General features: G+C 37.0%; 1 protein-coding gene across 2 annotated transcripts; it reads right to left on the bottom strand.

Annotated features, from left to right (window-relative positions):
• Positions 1–178: 178 nt before the first annotated feature.
• Positions 179–13,885, bottom strand: LOC121415554. Of its 2 annotated transcripts, none has more exons than XR_005970021.1 (3): positions 13,666–13,885; positions 3,442–3,655; positions 179–2,282 (listed from the first exon to the last, which is right to left on the bottom strand). XR_005970021.1 is itself a non-coding variant. In XM_041608803.1 (3 exons), exons 1-3 carry the CDS (start codon positions 11,420–11,422, stop codon positions 2,099–2,101), a joined length of 405 nt encoding a protein of 134 aa, XP_041464737.1. In that variant the 5' UTR covers positions 11,423–11,566; the 3' UTR covers positions 179–2,098. The 2 variants fall into 2 exon arrangements, 1 of the variants encoding a protein (XP_041464737.1); XM_041608803.1 differs by lacking the exon at positions 13,666–13,885 and adding an exon at positions 11,416–11,566.
• Positions 13,886–16,806: the final 2,921 nt, after the last annotated feature.

Genomic DNA, 16,806 nt, shown 5'->3' with positions numbered 1-16,806 from the left:
AAATTCAATTCAATAAATTTAGTGATTCAATAAATATCTACTTTTATTTGTCAATGAGTGAAAATACCTGTATTTTCTATTTAGAATGACAAAAAGCAATTTATCAATTCAATATCATCAAAAACTTTAGCAATATGGTTGTTAGGCCCTCCAAATTGTTGATATTTTGATGAAAAAGCCGTTTCTGCTGCAATATTTGACGCAACTCAAATAGATCAAATATTGTCGCAGAAATTGTCATTTGCCCCTGAAAGTATCTGCGGCAAATATTTGACGCAGCTCAAATAGCTGCATCAAATATTGCCGCAGAAATTGTCATTTGCCGCTGTTTTGAGATTTGCCGCAGAAAATGGGAGTTGCCGCTGCGGCAAATGTTTTATGAAACGGGCCCCAGGTCAATCAAAATATTTTCGAATTCGTGCTGGTGAGCAACACGTTCACTCCCAGCGATAGGGACTTGTTTAAAAATGGCATAGGAAATATGCATTTTCTAAGTATGGTAAACTCAGTAGAATTTAGGTATTAAATTGTGAATGAACTATTGGTAGGTAAGACATGCGTAGAGGATTATTTGTCTTTATCCATTTCTATTTTCCACATTTTTCTTTTGTTTGACTTTATTTTCTAGGGGGAAGCCCCACTCCCCCATTCCTGTGGATGCCAATTGGTTGGGGGCTTGGAATAGTGCAAGTTAAAAGGGTGAACCTGAACTTTATAGATATCAAGAGAGAAAGAATTGGAAAGTTAAAATGAATAAAAACAAAGATGGAGAGAGTGAGAAAGATGGTGGACTTTCAAGGGGCATTAAAAAATCTCATATTAAAACATCATTTTTGTTTTTGTAATTATTCTATTTACCCAGGGTCAGTCAAAATATTAGCATCCACAGGAGGGTGGGATCCTTCCCGCCTTAAAACTGAAATCTAAAGAAAAGTGTAGAAATGGATAAAAGACAAAGATCCTCTGCGCATGATTTACCAGCAAATGCAGCTCATTCAGAATTTAACTCTTAGAGCACCTAAATTGTACTATAGGCCTACAATATGTGTTTACCATGCTTAGGAAACACATATTTCCTAAGCTATTTTAAAACGAGTCCTACTGCTCGGAAGTGAACAAGTTGCTTCCTTACTCATATTCAAGAACGTTTTGACTAACCTCCTTTTTTAATTGGTTGCTTTGCTCCCTCACATACCCAACAATTTGTTGTCCTCTACATTTCTTCTGCTTGGTCACTTCGCTCCCTCTTACATATTCCTCAAATCTCTTGGCCCCTGCATTTTCCTTCTGTCATTTTGCTCTCTCGCATATATCCCCCCCCCCACAAAATTCTGCTCTGTCGCATTCGCTCCCTCGCACATATCCCAAAATTGTTTTGCCCCACCCTGCATTTTTTTTCTGCTGACAGCCATGTCCTGCCCAACCTCTCTCTCCAATACCTTGAAATGATGGGGGGGGGGGTAACTTTAGATATGAGAGTGACCGAACAATTGTAAATCAGTGAAATATTTGACTTTTCTTTTGATTAGTTAATATTTTCTGTGAGAGTGATTATTGCAAAGGATTATACCCCTTTCTGTACACAAAACATACCAGTATTTTGAGAAATAACAACAGAAAAAAGACCACATTCTTCCTGACTGTTCAAATCCTTAAAAAAATAAAATATGGTAATTTTTACTTTCTCAGGCATTCATCACAGGCTCCCCAATTCCTGTCTCTATTTCTCTATCACCCCCATTCTTAATTCATCTTTTTGTCTCTATCCAACAGCTCATTTATAACTGTGGCCTTGTTCTATCCTACATGTATTCTATTCTTCTGTCAGCTTGCCGTCATTCCTACTTTTCACAAACTTTTTTCTCTTCTGACATTCAAATCAGAATGAATATACTGTAAGACATCTTCAAATTCAATGAATTCATTTTTGTTACATGCCCAGTGATAAACGTTTTCATTGAGCTATTTTAAATAATCAGAATCCACACAGCGTAAATTTTTTGTTGTAAAGTTGTGCAAATCAATGTTTGTCCAAACTTAAAAGCAAGTAATGTATAAGGTAGGACTTCTGTGTGGTTTTCAGCCTCTTCTCCAAGTTTTAATACAGTCCATTATTGTTGTTGACTTCCACTTTACCCCTCTTGGACTTTCTGGTATTCAGTAGGAGTGGTCTTCGAGAAATTAAGGTGCTGAAGACTTTGGCACTGGTGTCTTTGCAGTATCTGGGAGGTTGTTTGCTGAATCGAAAAGTCTTTTGGGAAATACCTTGGTTTGGGTGAATTCTGTAGGAGACGAATTAATAAAAAAATAAGAAAAACAATATTGAACAAAAACAGATACAAGAATGAAAAGATAACTATTCAAAGATAATTTTTCAATCAAATATTCGATTATCCATGAAGAACAATATTCGTTTAGAAATCAAACCTTTTGCAGTGACTTGCAACAAGATAATTTTTTTAAAAATATACATGATATATAAACCCTATCTAGCCCCGGGGGGGGGGGGGGCTTAATAAACTCCCCTCCCCATCCACATTTTTCATGATAAGTCCACAATGAGAAATGAGGTACCATGATTACTTTTTGGTCAATTCTGCAGAGCTTTTGAGATACCCGGATATTCAGTTACCCAACATTTTATGAGTTTATGTCGGACCAAAAATTGCTCAAAAATATTATTTTGTATACACATTTAATCCAATGGAAATTCTATTTTCAGTCATAATTGACAAATTTATCATTATTCTTGCACTTATTGGTTGAAAATAATCAAATCTTTGCTTTTTATAATCAGAATAGTGCCATGAACAGATCCCATTAAAAAAACTATAAAATACATAAGGCCCCAAAACAAAGAAATACATATGGAATTATAGAAACAATAAAATACATAAGATTAGAAATGTCATTTACCATTTATTTTTGAGCAACTTTGTTAGAAATCATAGAATTTCGGGAATTCTTTAGAGATTAACCTTTAAAACAAAGAATTCTCTATTACGCATAAATTAGCATTACTAATTTATTAACAATAAATAATTTATTAACAATAAATTTTAATGAATTCTGTAACCTTTAGTTCCATGCTTGCAGATTACATTGATGTTGATGTGTGCATTGGTTTTCGTTTTGATCAGAGGCAAGATCTGAAGAGGGGGACCAAAAAAGCCCACCTCCCCCTCCTGGGCTACTTTGCAATCTCAAAGTAGCCCAGGATTATGAGTTAAACCAAATTTTAAAAAATATATTTATTTAGTAGTTTACTGTAAATACACAGTATAGGCCCCGGTCCATGGTTATCCTCCTGATTAGGATAATTTTCATCTCTATTTTGCTACTGAAAATTGAATAATTAAAGCAATGTTCTATCAAAACAAAGGTAGATAAAACAGAATATATATTTCTTTAGAACGCATGTATGATATAGATCCACTGTACCTTCTGAAGACGAGGCGGGAAATCAAATATGGTTGGGACAGCATCCTGTTTAAGACGTATCGTCTGCCCAGGTCAAAGCAAGCATCTTCAAAATGATCAGAACAGAGTACAGAGCTCTTGGAGGAATTCAATGAAGCTCGCTTCATATTGACCATCCTTACTGTGTTACAGTTCCGGTCTTGGTACCGGTTCAGTCCAATGGCTGAATGGGAATCTGCAGCAAATGTAAACACATGTCATAGAATCAATTACACATAATTAAGAAAGTTTGACGTGTCCAAAGGAAACAGATGCCCCCGCAGAATTGTAGTACAAAATGTTTTTTTATTGTTTTATGATGCAATTTTCTGTAAATCAATTAAACTATACACTAAATAAAATAAGATTTCAGTTCTTGATGTTTTAATAAGAGATTACCACAATTTTGTTTATGAATTTTGAACAGAAAAGTTGATATTTCCCCCCAAATTACTAAATCATGGAAATTGAATGCCTACAAAAAAAAACACTTTATAAGTAATATGACATTTCATTCCTAATACATGATTATATACGTGTTGTCCCTAGGTATCCTGAGTCTTGTCAATCGAGGGGGGGGGGGCGAGGAGAATTTGCACAATGGAAAAATTGATATACATTGGGTTTCAAAGCTTAATTTCATTTCGGGTAAATCAATATGCTTTATTTCATTTGAATCAATTATACCAATTTTAGGGCATAAAATACAAATTCAATTCAAACCTATAAATATAGCCCTTGAACTACTTATTTTTTTAATTCAGGAATTCTGATCAAATGTATATTAAAAACAATCAGTAGGCCTATATAATGTTTTTAACCCTTATGAGACTGGGGGCTGATTTACCCCCTTGTCATATTTTGCAATAAATCCACTGCGCAATTTTTTTTACCGCATCACTCACAGACTTACAGCATCACTCACTCACTTTTTCGAGTCTCGCGCAACTTTTGAGACCAAAATTGCGACCCCCTGGTATGTGTTTTCGAAATTACACAACATTTTGGAAGTGCATGCAGACCAAAAGTTGCTGGAAAAATGTGAATTTGCGTACAAATCTATGGAAATAGTGTTTTTAGCCATAATTCATAAATGTGCCATTATATTTCCTTTTACTGATTAAAATCAATTAATTTCAACTTTTTTACGGTCAAATATGGTCCCCGACTATTTCCATTGAAACAACAATAAACACATAAGAAAATAAGTGTGATGTTGAAATATATTGAGTCTGTGAACCAAAAGTGATCATTTCAGGGGCATTATTTAGTTAATTAGAGCAAACTTTTGATTTTACGCATAAATTAGCAATGAGATTTAGGCAAAATTTGATTATAGTTTTTTAGAATATACCATGGGTAATGCGTTTGCCAATCATCGCTGTGATCCCATGATTGACTGCCCAGATCATAAAGCCCCCCCCCCCAGTCTTCTTAGGAAATGAAATAGCCCAGTCTATGTAGGTTACTGGTAATGTTTTTTTTTTTTACTTTTTCATTTTTCTTATGTACAGATTTTCAAATTTATTACTAATAGAAATTTTCAGCAATTTCTGAAAATAATGATACAGATACAAATTTTGGCAATGACTCACATTGAGTTGTACATGAAATCAAGTTTTTAAGCAATTCGGAATCTGATAATATGCACTTGTGTATATCATAACTGCGTAACCATGCATGCATTCCAAAAATAGTCTTGAATGTTGTGTGGCCCTGCCATGTTTACGAATTTATTGTAGATAAAAGTGAGCTAATCACATAGATTTGTTTGTTAAAATGATATTCTTAATATTGATTGCTGTGCAAGATTGAACAGGGAGAAGAGGAACATGACAAAGCAATCAAGAAAGAGTAAAGGGGGAAGAGAAAGAGGATTTATTTATAACACACAAGTAAAAAAAATGTGTTTTAAAACACACTGGTTAAAACGTGCCAACCCGGGCCCCAGTTAACGCGATCAGAAATCTATTCAATATGATTGAACTTAATATCATGCAGAAATCAATACGCATATAAATATAATCAAAAAAATAAATTTTGAACCAACTTGCATAATGAGCTGTGAACTTAGCCTGTATTTTGGTGACATCTACCTACACACCAAATTTTTTAAAATCCATTGAATGTTTTTCAAGTTATTGCGCGGAAACCAAGGGGGGGGGGGCTGACAGGGGCAACACTTAATGCCCCCTCCGGGCTTCATCTGCAGGGGCATAAAAACTCTAGGCCTACTCATCAGCAGGGGCCCGTTTCTCAACACCTGGACAAGTTAGTCCTATTTATCTACCAAACACAGAATTAGTTCCAAAATTACCCAAAAGGATTAACTAGAATCCATTAATATCATATTGATACTATTGGTGGAAAGTACATACCAGACGTAGCCTTAGTCACAAAATAGCAAATTTTCCAAAAGTTGCAAAAAATAGAGGCAAAATATGCTTAAAAAGTACTTAAACATGCAGACATGGGCATTAAATTTCTGAGGAAATGAAATTAACACTAATTCATATCATGATAAAAAAAATCACATGTAAGTGGACATTGAGATATTTATCCCAAGATATAAAATTTGAATAGTTTACGTAAGTAAACCATAAGGCTTTCTTCCTAACATGATGGTTTCTAGTGTTGCTGTTGGATGTTTGTGGTCTATATCATGGTTGTTCCACTTTATGTTTGTCATTTTGCCTCCGACGAAGATTCTGCTAGGATCGAAAGCTTAGGCCCCCTTTTGACTCTCTAATTTACTCCATTGGCTCTTTTTTTTTTAGATAAGCAGTTTTCAGCAGCTTCTTTTTGCCTTTAATATGATGATAATCAAACAGATTTTCAGGATTCCAAACATCATCAAAAAATATATTATCATGGATTGTTAAACTCTTTAGATACCTAAACGCACAATTTTATGAATGCTATGCGTATATTAGAGGAAGAATTTATTAAAATTTTGATAAGGGTCTGAAAACGAGTCCAATTATGGATGACCTGAAGTGGTAGAATCTTTGTCAATTCAATTATTTTACTACCTTAAATTAACACTTGTTATAATTTCTGTGCATTACAATTACTATTAAATGATTTATCCCACTTGTTTGCTATATAATTCATTTTTCTTTAAATTATTACGTAATAAAATTTTCAAATTTCGAGGCTCATTTGAATGTCACAGTCTATCCACATGATATCACTACATAAAGGACAAGTCCACTCCAACAAAAACTTTATTTGAATAAAAAGAGAAAAATTCAACAACCATAACACTGAAAATTTCATCAAAATTGCATGTAAAATAAGAAAGTTATGGCATTCTAAAGTTTCGCTTCATTTCACAAAACAGTTATGCACATCTCGGTCGATATGCAAATGAGAAACTGATGACATCACTCACTATTTCTTTTGTAATCTATTATATGAAATATGAATTATTTTTATTTTCTCGTCATTGTCATGTGAAATGAAGTGTCATTCCTCCCTGAACACGTGGAATTACATTATTTTAACATTTTGTGCTTCAGGCAAGGAGGTCCTAATTGTCAAATTTGTAAAAAATGAAATATTGTATAATTCAAACAATAAAAAAACAAAAGAAATAGTGAGTGACATCATCGACTCTCTCATTTGAATGTAACTGGCTCGTTAATATAACTATTTTGTTCAAAATAAGCGAAACTTTGAAATGTCATTAATTTATTATTTTACATCCGATTTTGATGAAATTTTCAGCATTGTGCTTGTCTGGTCTTTCTCCATTGATTCCAATCAACATTTTTTCTGAGGTGGACTTGATCCTTAAGAAAGAAGTAAGTTATGACAGGTTTGGAGATGTCATAACTATTTGGTCAAGTTGTCCCCGATCTTGGCAAAGAGGGATTCGTGAAACAGTTCGCTAACAGGTAGCTAACTATTTCCAATTTAGTTAAGAAGTTAGAAGACTTAACGGTGTTGAGAAACGGGCCCCAGTCTACGCAAGCAGAACCAAACAGAATCAGTTTGCCACACTCAAATTCCCAATTTGCACTCGCATCAATTATTTAGTTACGTACCTATCATTTTATGATCTAGTGCATAGAACAAATGACCATTTTTTTTAGGTCGGAATGTCAACAATTTTCAGCTCGTGCTTCGCATTCCCATTATTGAAATATGTACCATCCTCATGGTTAAACAGTCCTTAACAGGATCATGCTAGAACACTTATTAAAAATTATGTTCGTGCTTGGCATTCTCAGTAATTATCTAGAACACACACATCTTGTTCAGGATCACAAACGGTGCCTAGAATGTTAAATTTTCAGGACAAAATACATCCTAAATACATATATAAAAGTTCCAAAAAAAGTAAGAAAAAAAATTGCTTGCCTTTGCACTTTTTATATAAGGCCTACGTGATTATTTCATATTGATGTTATTTTATAAGAAACCAACTCGCATATTTAATGACCCAGTGTAGTGGTCCACCCGGATACCCCCAACCAGTAATTGGGAGGAGATACCTGCGGGTCACAGTTCTGTGTGCGCACCCTTGTAGGCGACCCAGATTGGCTGGCTCCTCCAATACGCCTTGGAATGTCTTTAACAGATATATGGCACTATATAAATGCTGTGCATCATCATCTACCAACACACCCAAATTTTAAAAAATCTGATGACTTTTGATAAGATATCGTGAGGAATCCAACTCGCATATTTAATGAGCTGTGATCTTTGACCAGCATATTCCGAATTCGAACTTAGCCTGTATTGGTATCATCTACCTACACACCCAAATTTGTTCAAATAAGTAGAATATTTCATAACTCATAAAAAAGACATTATCATGCGGAAACTAAATTGCATATTTAATGTGTTTTGACCTGCCGACTCCAAATTCAAACTTGGCCTGTACTATCAGAGGGTCGTGTGTTCGAATCCCGCCATGGACTAGCGTCCTTTGGCAAGGCGTTAATCCACTTTGCCACTCTCCACCAGGTGTTAAATGGGTACCTGGTAGGATGTGAAAGCCTATGTATAATGTAGTATGCCTAGCAATTGAGTCTTGGAACTCTTGTTGGAGTGCTCCCCAGGGAGTGGAGAAGGTGCATACATTGTACGCAGGCATACAAGGTTCTGATGACCGTGGTAATACTGAGTCTGGAAAGCGCTTAGTCTCTTAGAGACGTCGTTCCGATGCATTAAGCGCTATATAAATATGTGGAATATTATTATTATTATTACTATGGTGTCATCCACTCCTATGGTGTCACCCACTCCAAGCTGTGGGGAAGTTACACATTGATGCAGAGGTTCGAGCCCTGATCACGTCTTTCGGATTGTGACATTAAAGGTCGGTCCCAGACGTAAATAATCAAACCTGATTGATATACGTCTGTCAAAAACTCAAAATACACACACACACTCCTAGTACCAATGATTAATGTTAATGTTTGGACCTCATAGGCGACATTACCCAAAATATGGGTTGCCGGTTGGACAATGCTGTTCTGAATCTGATTTCAAACCCAAGACTTTGGTAAATGTACGCCTTAATACAAATTGGAGTTATGCGATATGACTTTCATTTGGTGGGAAGACATTTAATACTTTATAAAATTAGTTGAAATTAAAATGGATTATATTAATGCTCACTGTTGGTGAGCATTTCTACACGATCCCCCTATTGAGATTTATAGTAAATATTTTGGAATTATATTAGTTATGCGACCCCTCCCTCATGATGATCACAGCATTATTTGTAATGGGGATATATTTCGTTCATATTCTTGTCTCTTCTTTCTCTTTTTAGCCTTTTTTTTGCTTGTTAAAACCTTTTCATTTTTTTGGGGGGGGGCTTGCCAAATTTTATGTGGGTCAAAATTACATTCATTTTTTTAGTGACAATCTTATTTTTCATTTGTCAAATTTTACGCAAGACAAAATTACCTTCGATCATTATTACAGTTAAAACCTTTTTTTTAATTTTAATTTTTTTTTTGGGGGGGTTGCCAAATATAACATGGACAAAATGACTTTCCCTTTTCTTATTTATTTTTTTGGGGGGAGCTTGCCGAATATCACGCGAACGAAATGACTTTCATTTTTAGTGACCATCACTTTACGTGAGACAAAATGACCGGTTTTTTTTTAAGTGAGAACCTTTTTTGGGAGTTGTCTAATTGTACTTGAGAAAATTCACCCCACCCCCCCCCCCCCTACTTTGGAAAATCTTGGATTTACCTCTAGTTTTAATCATGATTAACCCTAAATAGACTGGGCTATTTCGATGCCTAAGAAGACTGGGGAGGGGGGCTGATTCAGCGCCCCCTTATGATCTCGGACGTCGATTGCGCGATCGCGACGAAAATTGGCACACATTACCCATGGCATAATCTACCAAATTATCACATCAAATTATGCAAAAAATCTCATGTTTCATTAATTATGCTAATTTTTGCGTAAAATCATTAGTTTGCTCTAATTAATAAAATAATGCCCCTGAAATGCTAATTTTTGTTTCACCTACTCTAGATAGGCATCTGATCAAATTTATTTTTAAAAAATTTCAACATCATGTTTATTTTCTTATGTATTCTATTGTTTTCTAAATTTCTTATGTATTTCATTGTTTTTCGACTTTGTTTTTCATTGTTTTTTCAATGGAAATTGTCAGGGACTTTATTTTGACCATGAAAAAGATAAAATAAATTGATCTTAAGCAGTAAAAGGAAAAATAATAATACATTTATGAATTTTGGCTAAAAACACTATTTGTATTGGATTTGTACACAAATTCACGTTTTTGAGTAATTTTGGGTCTGCATGCACGAACGAAATGTTGCGTAATTTCGAAACTGTGTACCCGGGGGTCACAATTTTGGTCTCAAAAAGTTGTGCGAGACTTGAAAGTAAAAAGTCAGCGAGCAACGCGGTCAAAAAGATTTGCGCGGCGGATTTATCACGAAAAATGTCGAGGGGGGGGCTGATTCAGTCTTTTTAGGGTTAAGATCATGCGTATACCACGGCAGAGGCGTAAACCGCTGCAGGGGCATGCAGGCTGGCCCTTGATCCCTAGTGGATTTCACCGGAAAAAAAATCCAGATAAGAGAAAAGGAAAGAAAGAAAGAGAGAGGAGGGGGGGAGAAAGGGAAGACTGGGAAATAAACGAAAAGGTCCCCCCCCAAAAAAAGGAGGGGAAAAGAGAGAAGAAAAAGCGAAATCATTAAAGGGGTGTATATTATAACTTCATTTATAATTGTTTTTCCTTCTTTTATGGGGGGGGGGTCAAAAAAATAAAAACCTTAACGAAATGTTTTTCTATAATTACATTTAGGTCTACACTCGCGATTTAATAAAAAATAGTAGCCATCTATATACAAATGATGCATTAGAGTGGGTCAGTAGGAACTCTGTGTACAAGGTAACCACATGCACACAGTTTTATAGAATGGAATTTTTTTTTTAATAAACCACAAAAATTAATGATTTACTGGATGCATGATAATTTCATGCGTCCGGTAAATTTAATTTACCGGACACATGATTTTTTTTACCGGACGCATGATTTATTTACTGGACGCATGATTTATTTACCGGATCGATGCATGAAAATTCCAAAATCTAATGCAGAGCGCAGACACTTTGATAACCCTGGACAACATAAATATGGGCTTAACTGGATAATGTTGCCACAAAGATATTGTTATACCCAAAATGCCAGATACAGCTTTGCATTGACTATATCTTGAGCAGTTGAGGCAGCCTCCGACCTCCAATACATGTAGCTGTGTGTGTATGCGGGCCGCGCCGGGGGCCAGCGCCTGCCTGGGCCTGCAGTGGATATTTCGCTGTGCACAGCCAGCCCAGGGCAGTATAGATCTAACGTTAGATCGTACATGTATGTCTGGACTTCTCAACTAACGAGTATGTGGGCAGTTTTAATCCCAATGACAATTACGGTACCGTATTTGTACTTACAGATCATTTTGCATCCTTTGATTCATTCTGCTTTGATCGAAATTCAAATTTTGACGTAAACAAGTGACGGTAACAGTACATGCGCGATGACATCACAATGACCTTTTCGGGCGATTGCTTGTTTACAGTGGATATCGTTGCGTTTTGATTATCGGGATATCGTTCATGCAGCCCAGTAAAATCTTTGCATTGCTCTCAACCAATCAGATTGCAGGGATTTTCTCATCCATTTTATAAAAAGTTTTAAAATTGCTAAAGATCCAGAGATATCAAAACCCACCTGCTGATTTAGCACTGGGGTACACAAGCCAGGGTTATGCCCAGTGCATGCCCCCCGAATGTTCTACGTACAACCAAGATATAAAAAAATGAAGGGAATTAAAGAAACCAAAATTAGGAAAAGTGTAAGGTAAGATATCTGTCTCAAATTTAGATTTGCACAAAAGGTTTTTTCTCGCTTGCTTCATTCGCTTGGAACATATAAAGCAACTTTATTCCCACGTGCCATATGTTTCGGCCTCTTTCTTTCTACTATTTCATTTTTTTTACTCATCATGCTCCTGCCACACAGGGGTTTGCCCTAATGCATGAACAATCATTAAAAAATATCATTTTCATACCATGTGACTGGGAATTTTTTGCTCTACCCCCCCCCCCCCCCCCCTCCTCGATCCCTGTATCGATTTGACTTGACATGGGCCTATACCTGATGTATTCTGCTTCAATATAAAATCATAACGGATAGAACGCCTTGAATACAGGCCAAACAGCCTAACGACACACACACACACACATTGCCGTGTCACGTGACAATCAGTATTAAACGAGGATGTGTACAACCCTATGGCGACAAGGCTAGTCGCAAAAGTTGAGCAAGTTCTGGACGAATAGGCTTCAATACCCCAAGAAAAGAAGTAGTATCTAGGGACTAATTAAAAATAGTTTTCTTAATGGAGTTCCATGTTAAAATCTAGTAATTTAAGTCCAACTTTTAATTCGCGTGCACTCACTTTTTTAACACAGGAATTAATAGGCACGGTGCCTAGAGTGTCATCTACCAACACACCTAAATTTAAAAAAAAAACAATCAAATATATTTCAATTTATTGCACTGAAACCAAGTGGGGGTGGGGGGGGGAGGCAGGCAAATCAATGGACAGATGGAACGCTTAATGCCCCCTCCGGACTTTGTCTGCGAGAGCATAATTACAGAGGAGCTGAATTTGAAGAGGGCCTGAATCAAGACTGAAACATCGCAATACGTGTAAGTGGAGTAGCCTAGGCTAGGGCACTCACACTAGTACGAGGCCCGGGGGGGCACTCAGTATATAATGCATAGTGGGTATGTGCCGCGGAGGGGACCCCCATTTTTACACCCAAATTTCCGTTCCAAGCCAAGGCATAGCATTTTTGTCTTATTGAGAAAAAAACAAAGAAAGCTGCTCCAAGGCAAAGCATTTTGTTCTTATCTAGAAAAAAGAAGAAATTCGCTCCAAAGCTTCGCATATTTTTCGTTACGCCATTCCGGTCGCATTGATCTGCTGCAATTTTGGTGAAAAGCGGCCACAGAGCGCTGTCCGACCATCGTCTCTGAGCGAGCGCACCCGGCGGAGGCTGCGCTAGCTGCATCACGGATGCCCGTTCCATAGGGATGCATACGCACGTACTCACACGCTGGCGATCGATCCGTTCCAACTTCCAAGGACCCCCATTTCACAAAATTTTAGTTCCAAACCCCGTTCCGAGGACCCTCCTTTTTACAATACTCCCGCTCCAAGCCCAAGGCCCCCGTTTTTGTCTCTCCTGCGGCACACCCCCACCACTTTTTTGTTCAAGTGCCCCGGCCCCGGGGTACGAGGTTAGTGAGGCTGGGTAAACTTGCGCCAAGTTGCGGCCAAGCCCGCCCAACATGCCCAAACTGTTGAATAAATTTGTTATTTCAAATTAAAAAAAAATATATTTGTCATCTGATTTCAATGAAATTTTCAGCATTTTGCTCTGTATGAATTTTACATTATTTGCTAAGTTCTAGGCCAAAATATCTTCAGCCTGTATAATTCCTCACCATTTTAGGTGTGCAGAAAAGACCAATCCCCCCCCCCCCTTTGTCTGACTACAGTACACAAACTTGAATACATGGGACTATAATTTTTACAGTACACAGCTTCTTGCAAATGAAAGTAGCAGGTATGGCAACCACTACGATTTCCCATTTTGTTTTCAACGTAATTCAAACATAGCTGAACTTACGAATGCAATGTCCGTCCACATTCTACTAATTAGAGAAGTTGTTTGCAGCTCTTGTTGGCATGAATAACCATGATAACGTGAAATCTAAGCTAAACAGGAAAGGTTCACCAACATGCCGACCTGTGAGTGTGACCGTCCCGCGGCCGGATATCGATCGATCGAAGATCGGCTTGAGCAAGGTGCAGCCAATCAGCGACGATCTCATATACCCTGCCAGAAAGAGGAGACAGAATTATTTTACATGGACGGAATTTTTTGTGATGTGACACAAAATCATTTCGTCGACGGAATTTTTTGTGATGTGACACAAAATCCTTTCATCGACGGAATAGATATTCGCATCGCAACGAAATGAATTTTGAGGACGCAATTTTATTTCGTCTCGACGAAATTGATTATAAGTGTGACACAAAATAAATTTCGTATACGAAATCACACTGCATCATGACGAAATGAATTTCGTTGGAGTGAAACACAAATTTTCCTACAGAATTTTCCTTTGAACACTTGGGGTGCCATTTCGTTAGATCAAAATTCATTTCGTGTGTACGAAATAAATTTTGTGGACGAAATTACATTTTGTCTCGACGAAAATTTATTTTGTGTGACAAGAATAATTTCGTATACGAAATAAAATTGCATCATGACGAAATCATTTTCATATGAACAAAAGAACTTTTGTGTACGGAATGGCGTGAATTGGACGGAGTATGGCACGCCAAAAAAAGTTTGTGGACGCAATTACATTTCGTCTAGACGAAATTTTTTTCGTTGAGACAAAATTAATTTTGTGTGACACAAAATAAATTTCGTGTACGAAATAAAACAGCGTCATGACGAAAAGATTTTCGTCTGAATAAAAACACATTTTGTGTACGGAATTGCTTGAATTGCACAGAATATACTGGCGGACACTTGGCGCCCCATACAGCGCCTCCACTGACACACGTTGTGAATTTGTGATCTCTGACTGGTGTTTGTCTTGTGTTTTCAAAGCATTTGGGATTCGGCAAATGCATGCCGTGCAACCAAGTATTATCCTTGGCTTGATGTTGCTCCAGTTTTCTATCGCAGCTGAGATGGTACGTGGTAATATAGCGGTGGTGGTGATGGTGGTGATTTGGTGTTCACGCATGGGAATTAAGCCGAAGGGCCTGTATAATGATAATAATGAACGGTTTTGAAAGTATTTGTAAGGGGCGGAGCTGAAGGGGGGGGGGGGGCTAAAACGGCTTATTTCGAAAGGGTGGGTGCTGTCGCGTTAGGGTGCGTCAACGCGAACGCGAAGATTCGTCCAAAGCCCCCCGGTTTGGCCGAAAGGGTGCGTTGGGAGCGCCACGTCGCGTCGCGTTCACTGGAACGCGCCCTTTCGTCCAAAGCCCCCCGGTTTGGACGAAAGGGTGTGTTTGATAATAATGAATAAATAACTACAAATATTTATAAGAAAGCTGAACAAACAAAAAAGACGAGTGATATGTGAAATTTGCATAGGAACATAAATCATCATATGGCACAAACATTCTTTTTAAGGTAAAAAAAAACAACGACGGCATGCTGCATGAGGATTTTTCGGTGGAAATGTTTTATGGTGTAATATTGATACATGTAAAAATTATGACTGATTTCAAGGTACTTTCAAATAAAAAAAGTAACTTACCTTCAATTGTATACTTTGCAGGTGTGTATTTATTACAAAGGAAAACATTCGTATACCTGGAGATATTTGGTGTCCCCCAAATTATAAAACTTACGGCAGATGTGTCCTGGAAGGGCAAGGCCAAAATTGATGTCGGGTCAGCTTTCACAACGGTTAACTAACTCTTCAGACCCTACCTTACTATATTTTACACTTGAGACCCTGCCTCAGTATATTTTGTGAGATGTATCTGTTGTGTATGTGTGCGTGTTGTGTGTATAATGATAATAATATGTGCGTGTTGTTTGTATAATAATAATAATACTTATAATAATAAAAATAATAAAAATAATAATAATACTTATAATAATGATAATAATAATTATTTTCACCCCAAAGAGTGAATTTATGGAAATGAAGTTGGAGTGAAAAATTGGCGCCAAGTGGCTTATTGCAAGGGTGGGTATCTGATTTTATTATCATTATTATTATCATTATTAATATTATTATTATTATTATTGTCATTATTATTATCATCATCATAATTATTATTATCATTATTATTATTATCATTATTATTCTTAGTTGAACTTTTCTTTCATTTCCTCAAATTGTCAATGCTTTAAATGATTGAAAATCCACTATTTTACGTGCAAATTGGCAATGTTTGACAAAATACCTTATATTCAGCTTTCTTATAAAAATTTGTATTCATTTATTCATTATTATTAAACACACCCTTTCGTCGAAACCGGGGGGGGGGCTTTGGACGAAAGGGCGCGTTCCAGTGAACGCGACGCGACGTGGCGCTCCCAACGCACCCTTTCGGCCAAACCGGGGGGGCTTTGGACGAATCTTCGCGTTCGCGTTGACGCACCCTAACGCGACAGCACCCACCCTTTCGACATAAGCCGGCTAAAACAATCAGATGGTCATTTTTTTTATTTTCATACACGTTTAGTGTACTCACGAATGTGTGGGAAGGGACGGGGGGGGGGGGGGGCCTGTCTCGCCCGTAGCCATAGTGTTTTTGTTGTTATCGATGATGATGATGATGAAGTAAAGATCATGACATTGATAAATGAATGATGATGATGGTGATACCCTTATAAAAATCGCCAATGGTATTTGAATGGTGCCGAATGGTAGTTGAATGGTAATCTGAATGGTAAATGGTACGCGAATGGTATTTAAGTGGTGTTTCAATGGTAAGTTCTTAATGGTAATTGGTAGTTTATTTAATGGTAAATGGTATACCATATACCGAATGGTGTTTCAGTGGTATGTGACTAATGATATGATTGGTATGATGAATGGTATACCATTTACCCAATGGTGTCTCAGTGGTATTCAATGGTGTCTCAGTGGTATGTGCTTGTAATGGTATGATTGGTATGATGAATAGTATACCATACATCCAATGGTGTCTCAGTGGTATACAATGGTGTCTCAGTGGTATTCAATGGTGCTCAGTAGTATGTGCCTGTAATGGTATGATTGGTATG

This window comes from Lytechinus variegatus, chromosome 5 (assembly GCF_018143015.1).
Source record: "Lytechinus variegatus isolate NC3 chromosome 5, Lvar_3.0, whole genome shotgun sequence".
Classification (NCBI taxonomy): Eukaryota; Metazoa; Echinodermata; class Echinoidea; order Temnopleuroida; family Toxopneustidae; genus Lytechinus; species Lytechinus variegatus.
This window is presented reverse-complemented; position numbering and strand designations above follow the sequence as displayed.

What these genes read in the sequence shown, in the direction of transcription:
- LOC121415554 (XM_041608803.1), bottom strand. An exon ending in TCCCGCCTCGTCTTCAGAAG is followed by an intron (nt 2,283 to 3,441) that starts GTACAGTGGATC and finishes CGTCTCCTACAG; the next exon opens with AATTCACCCAAACCAAGGTA.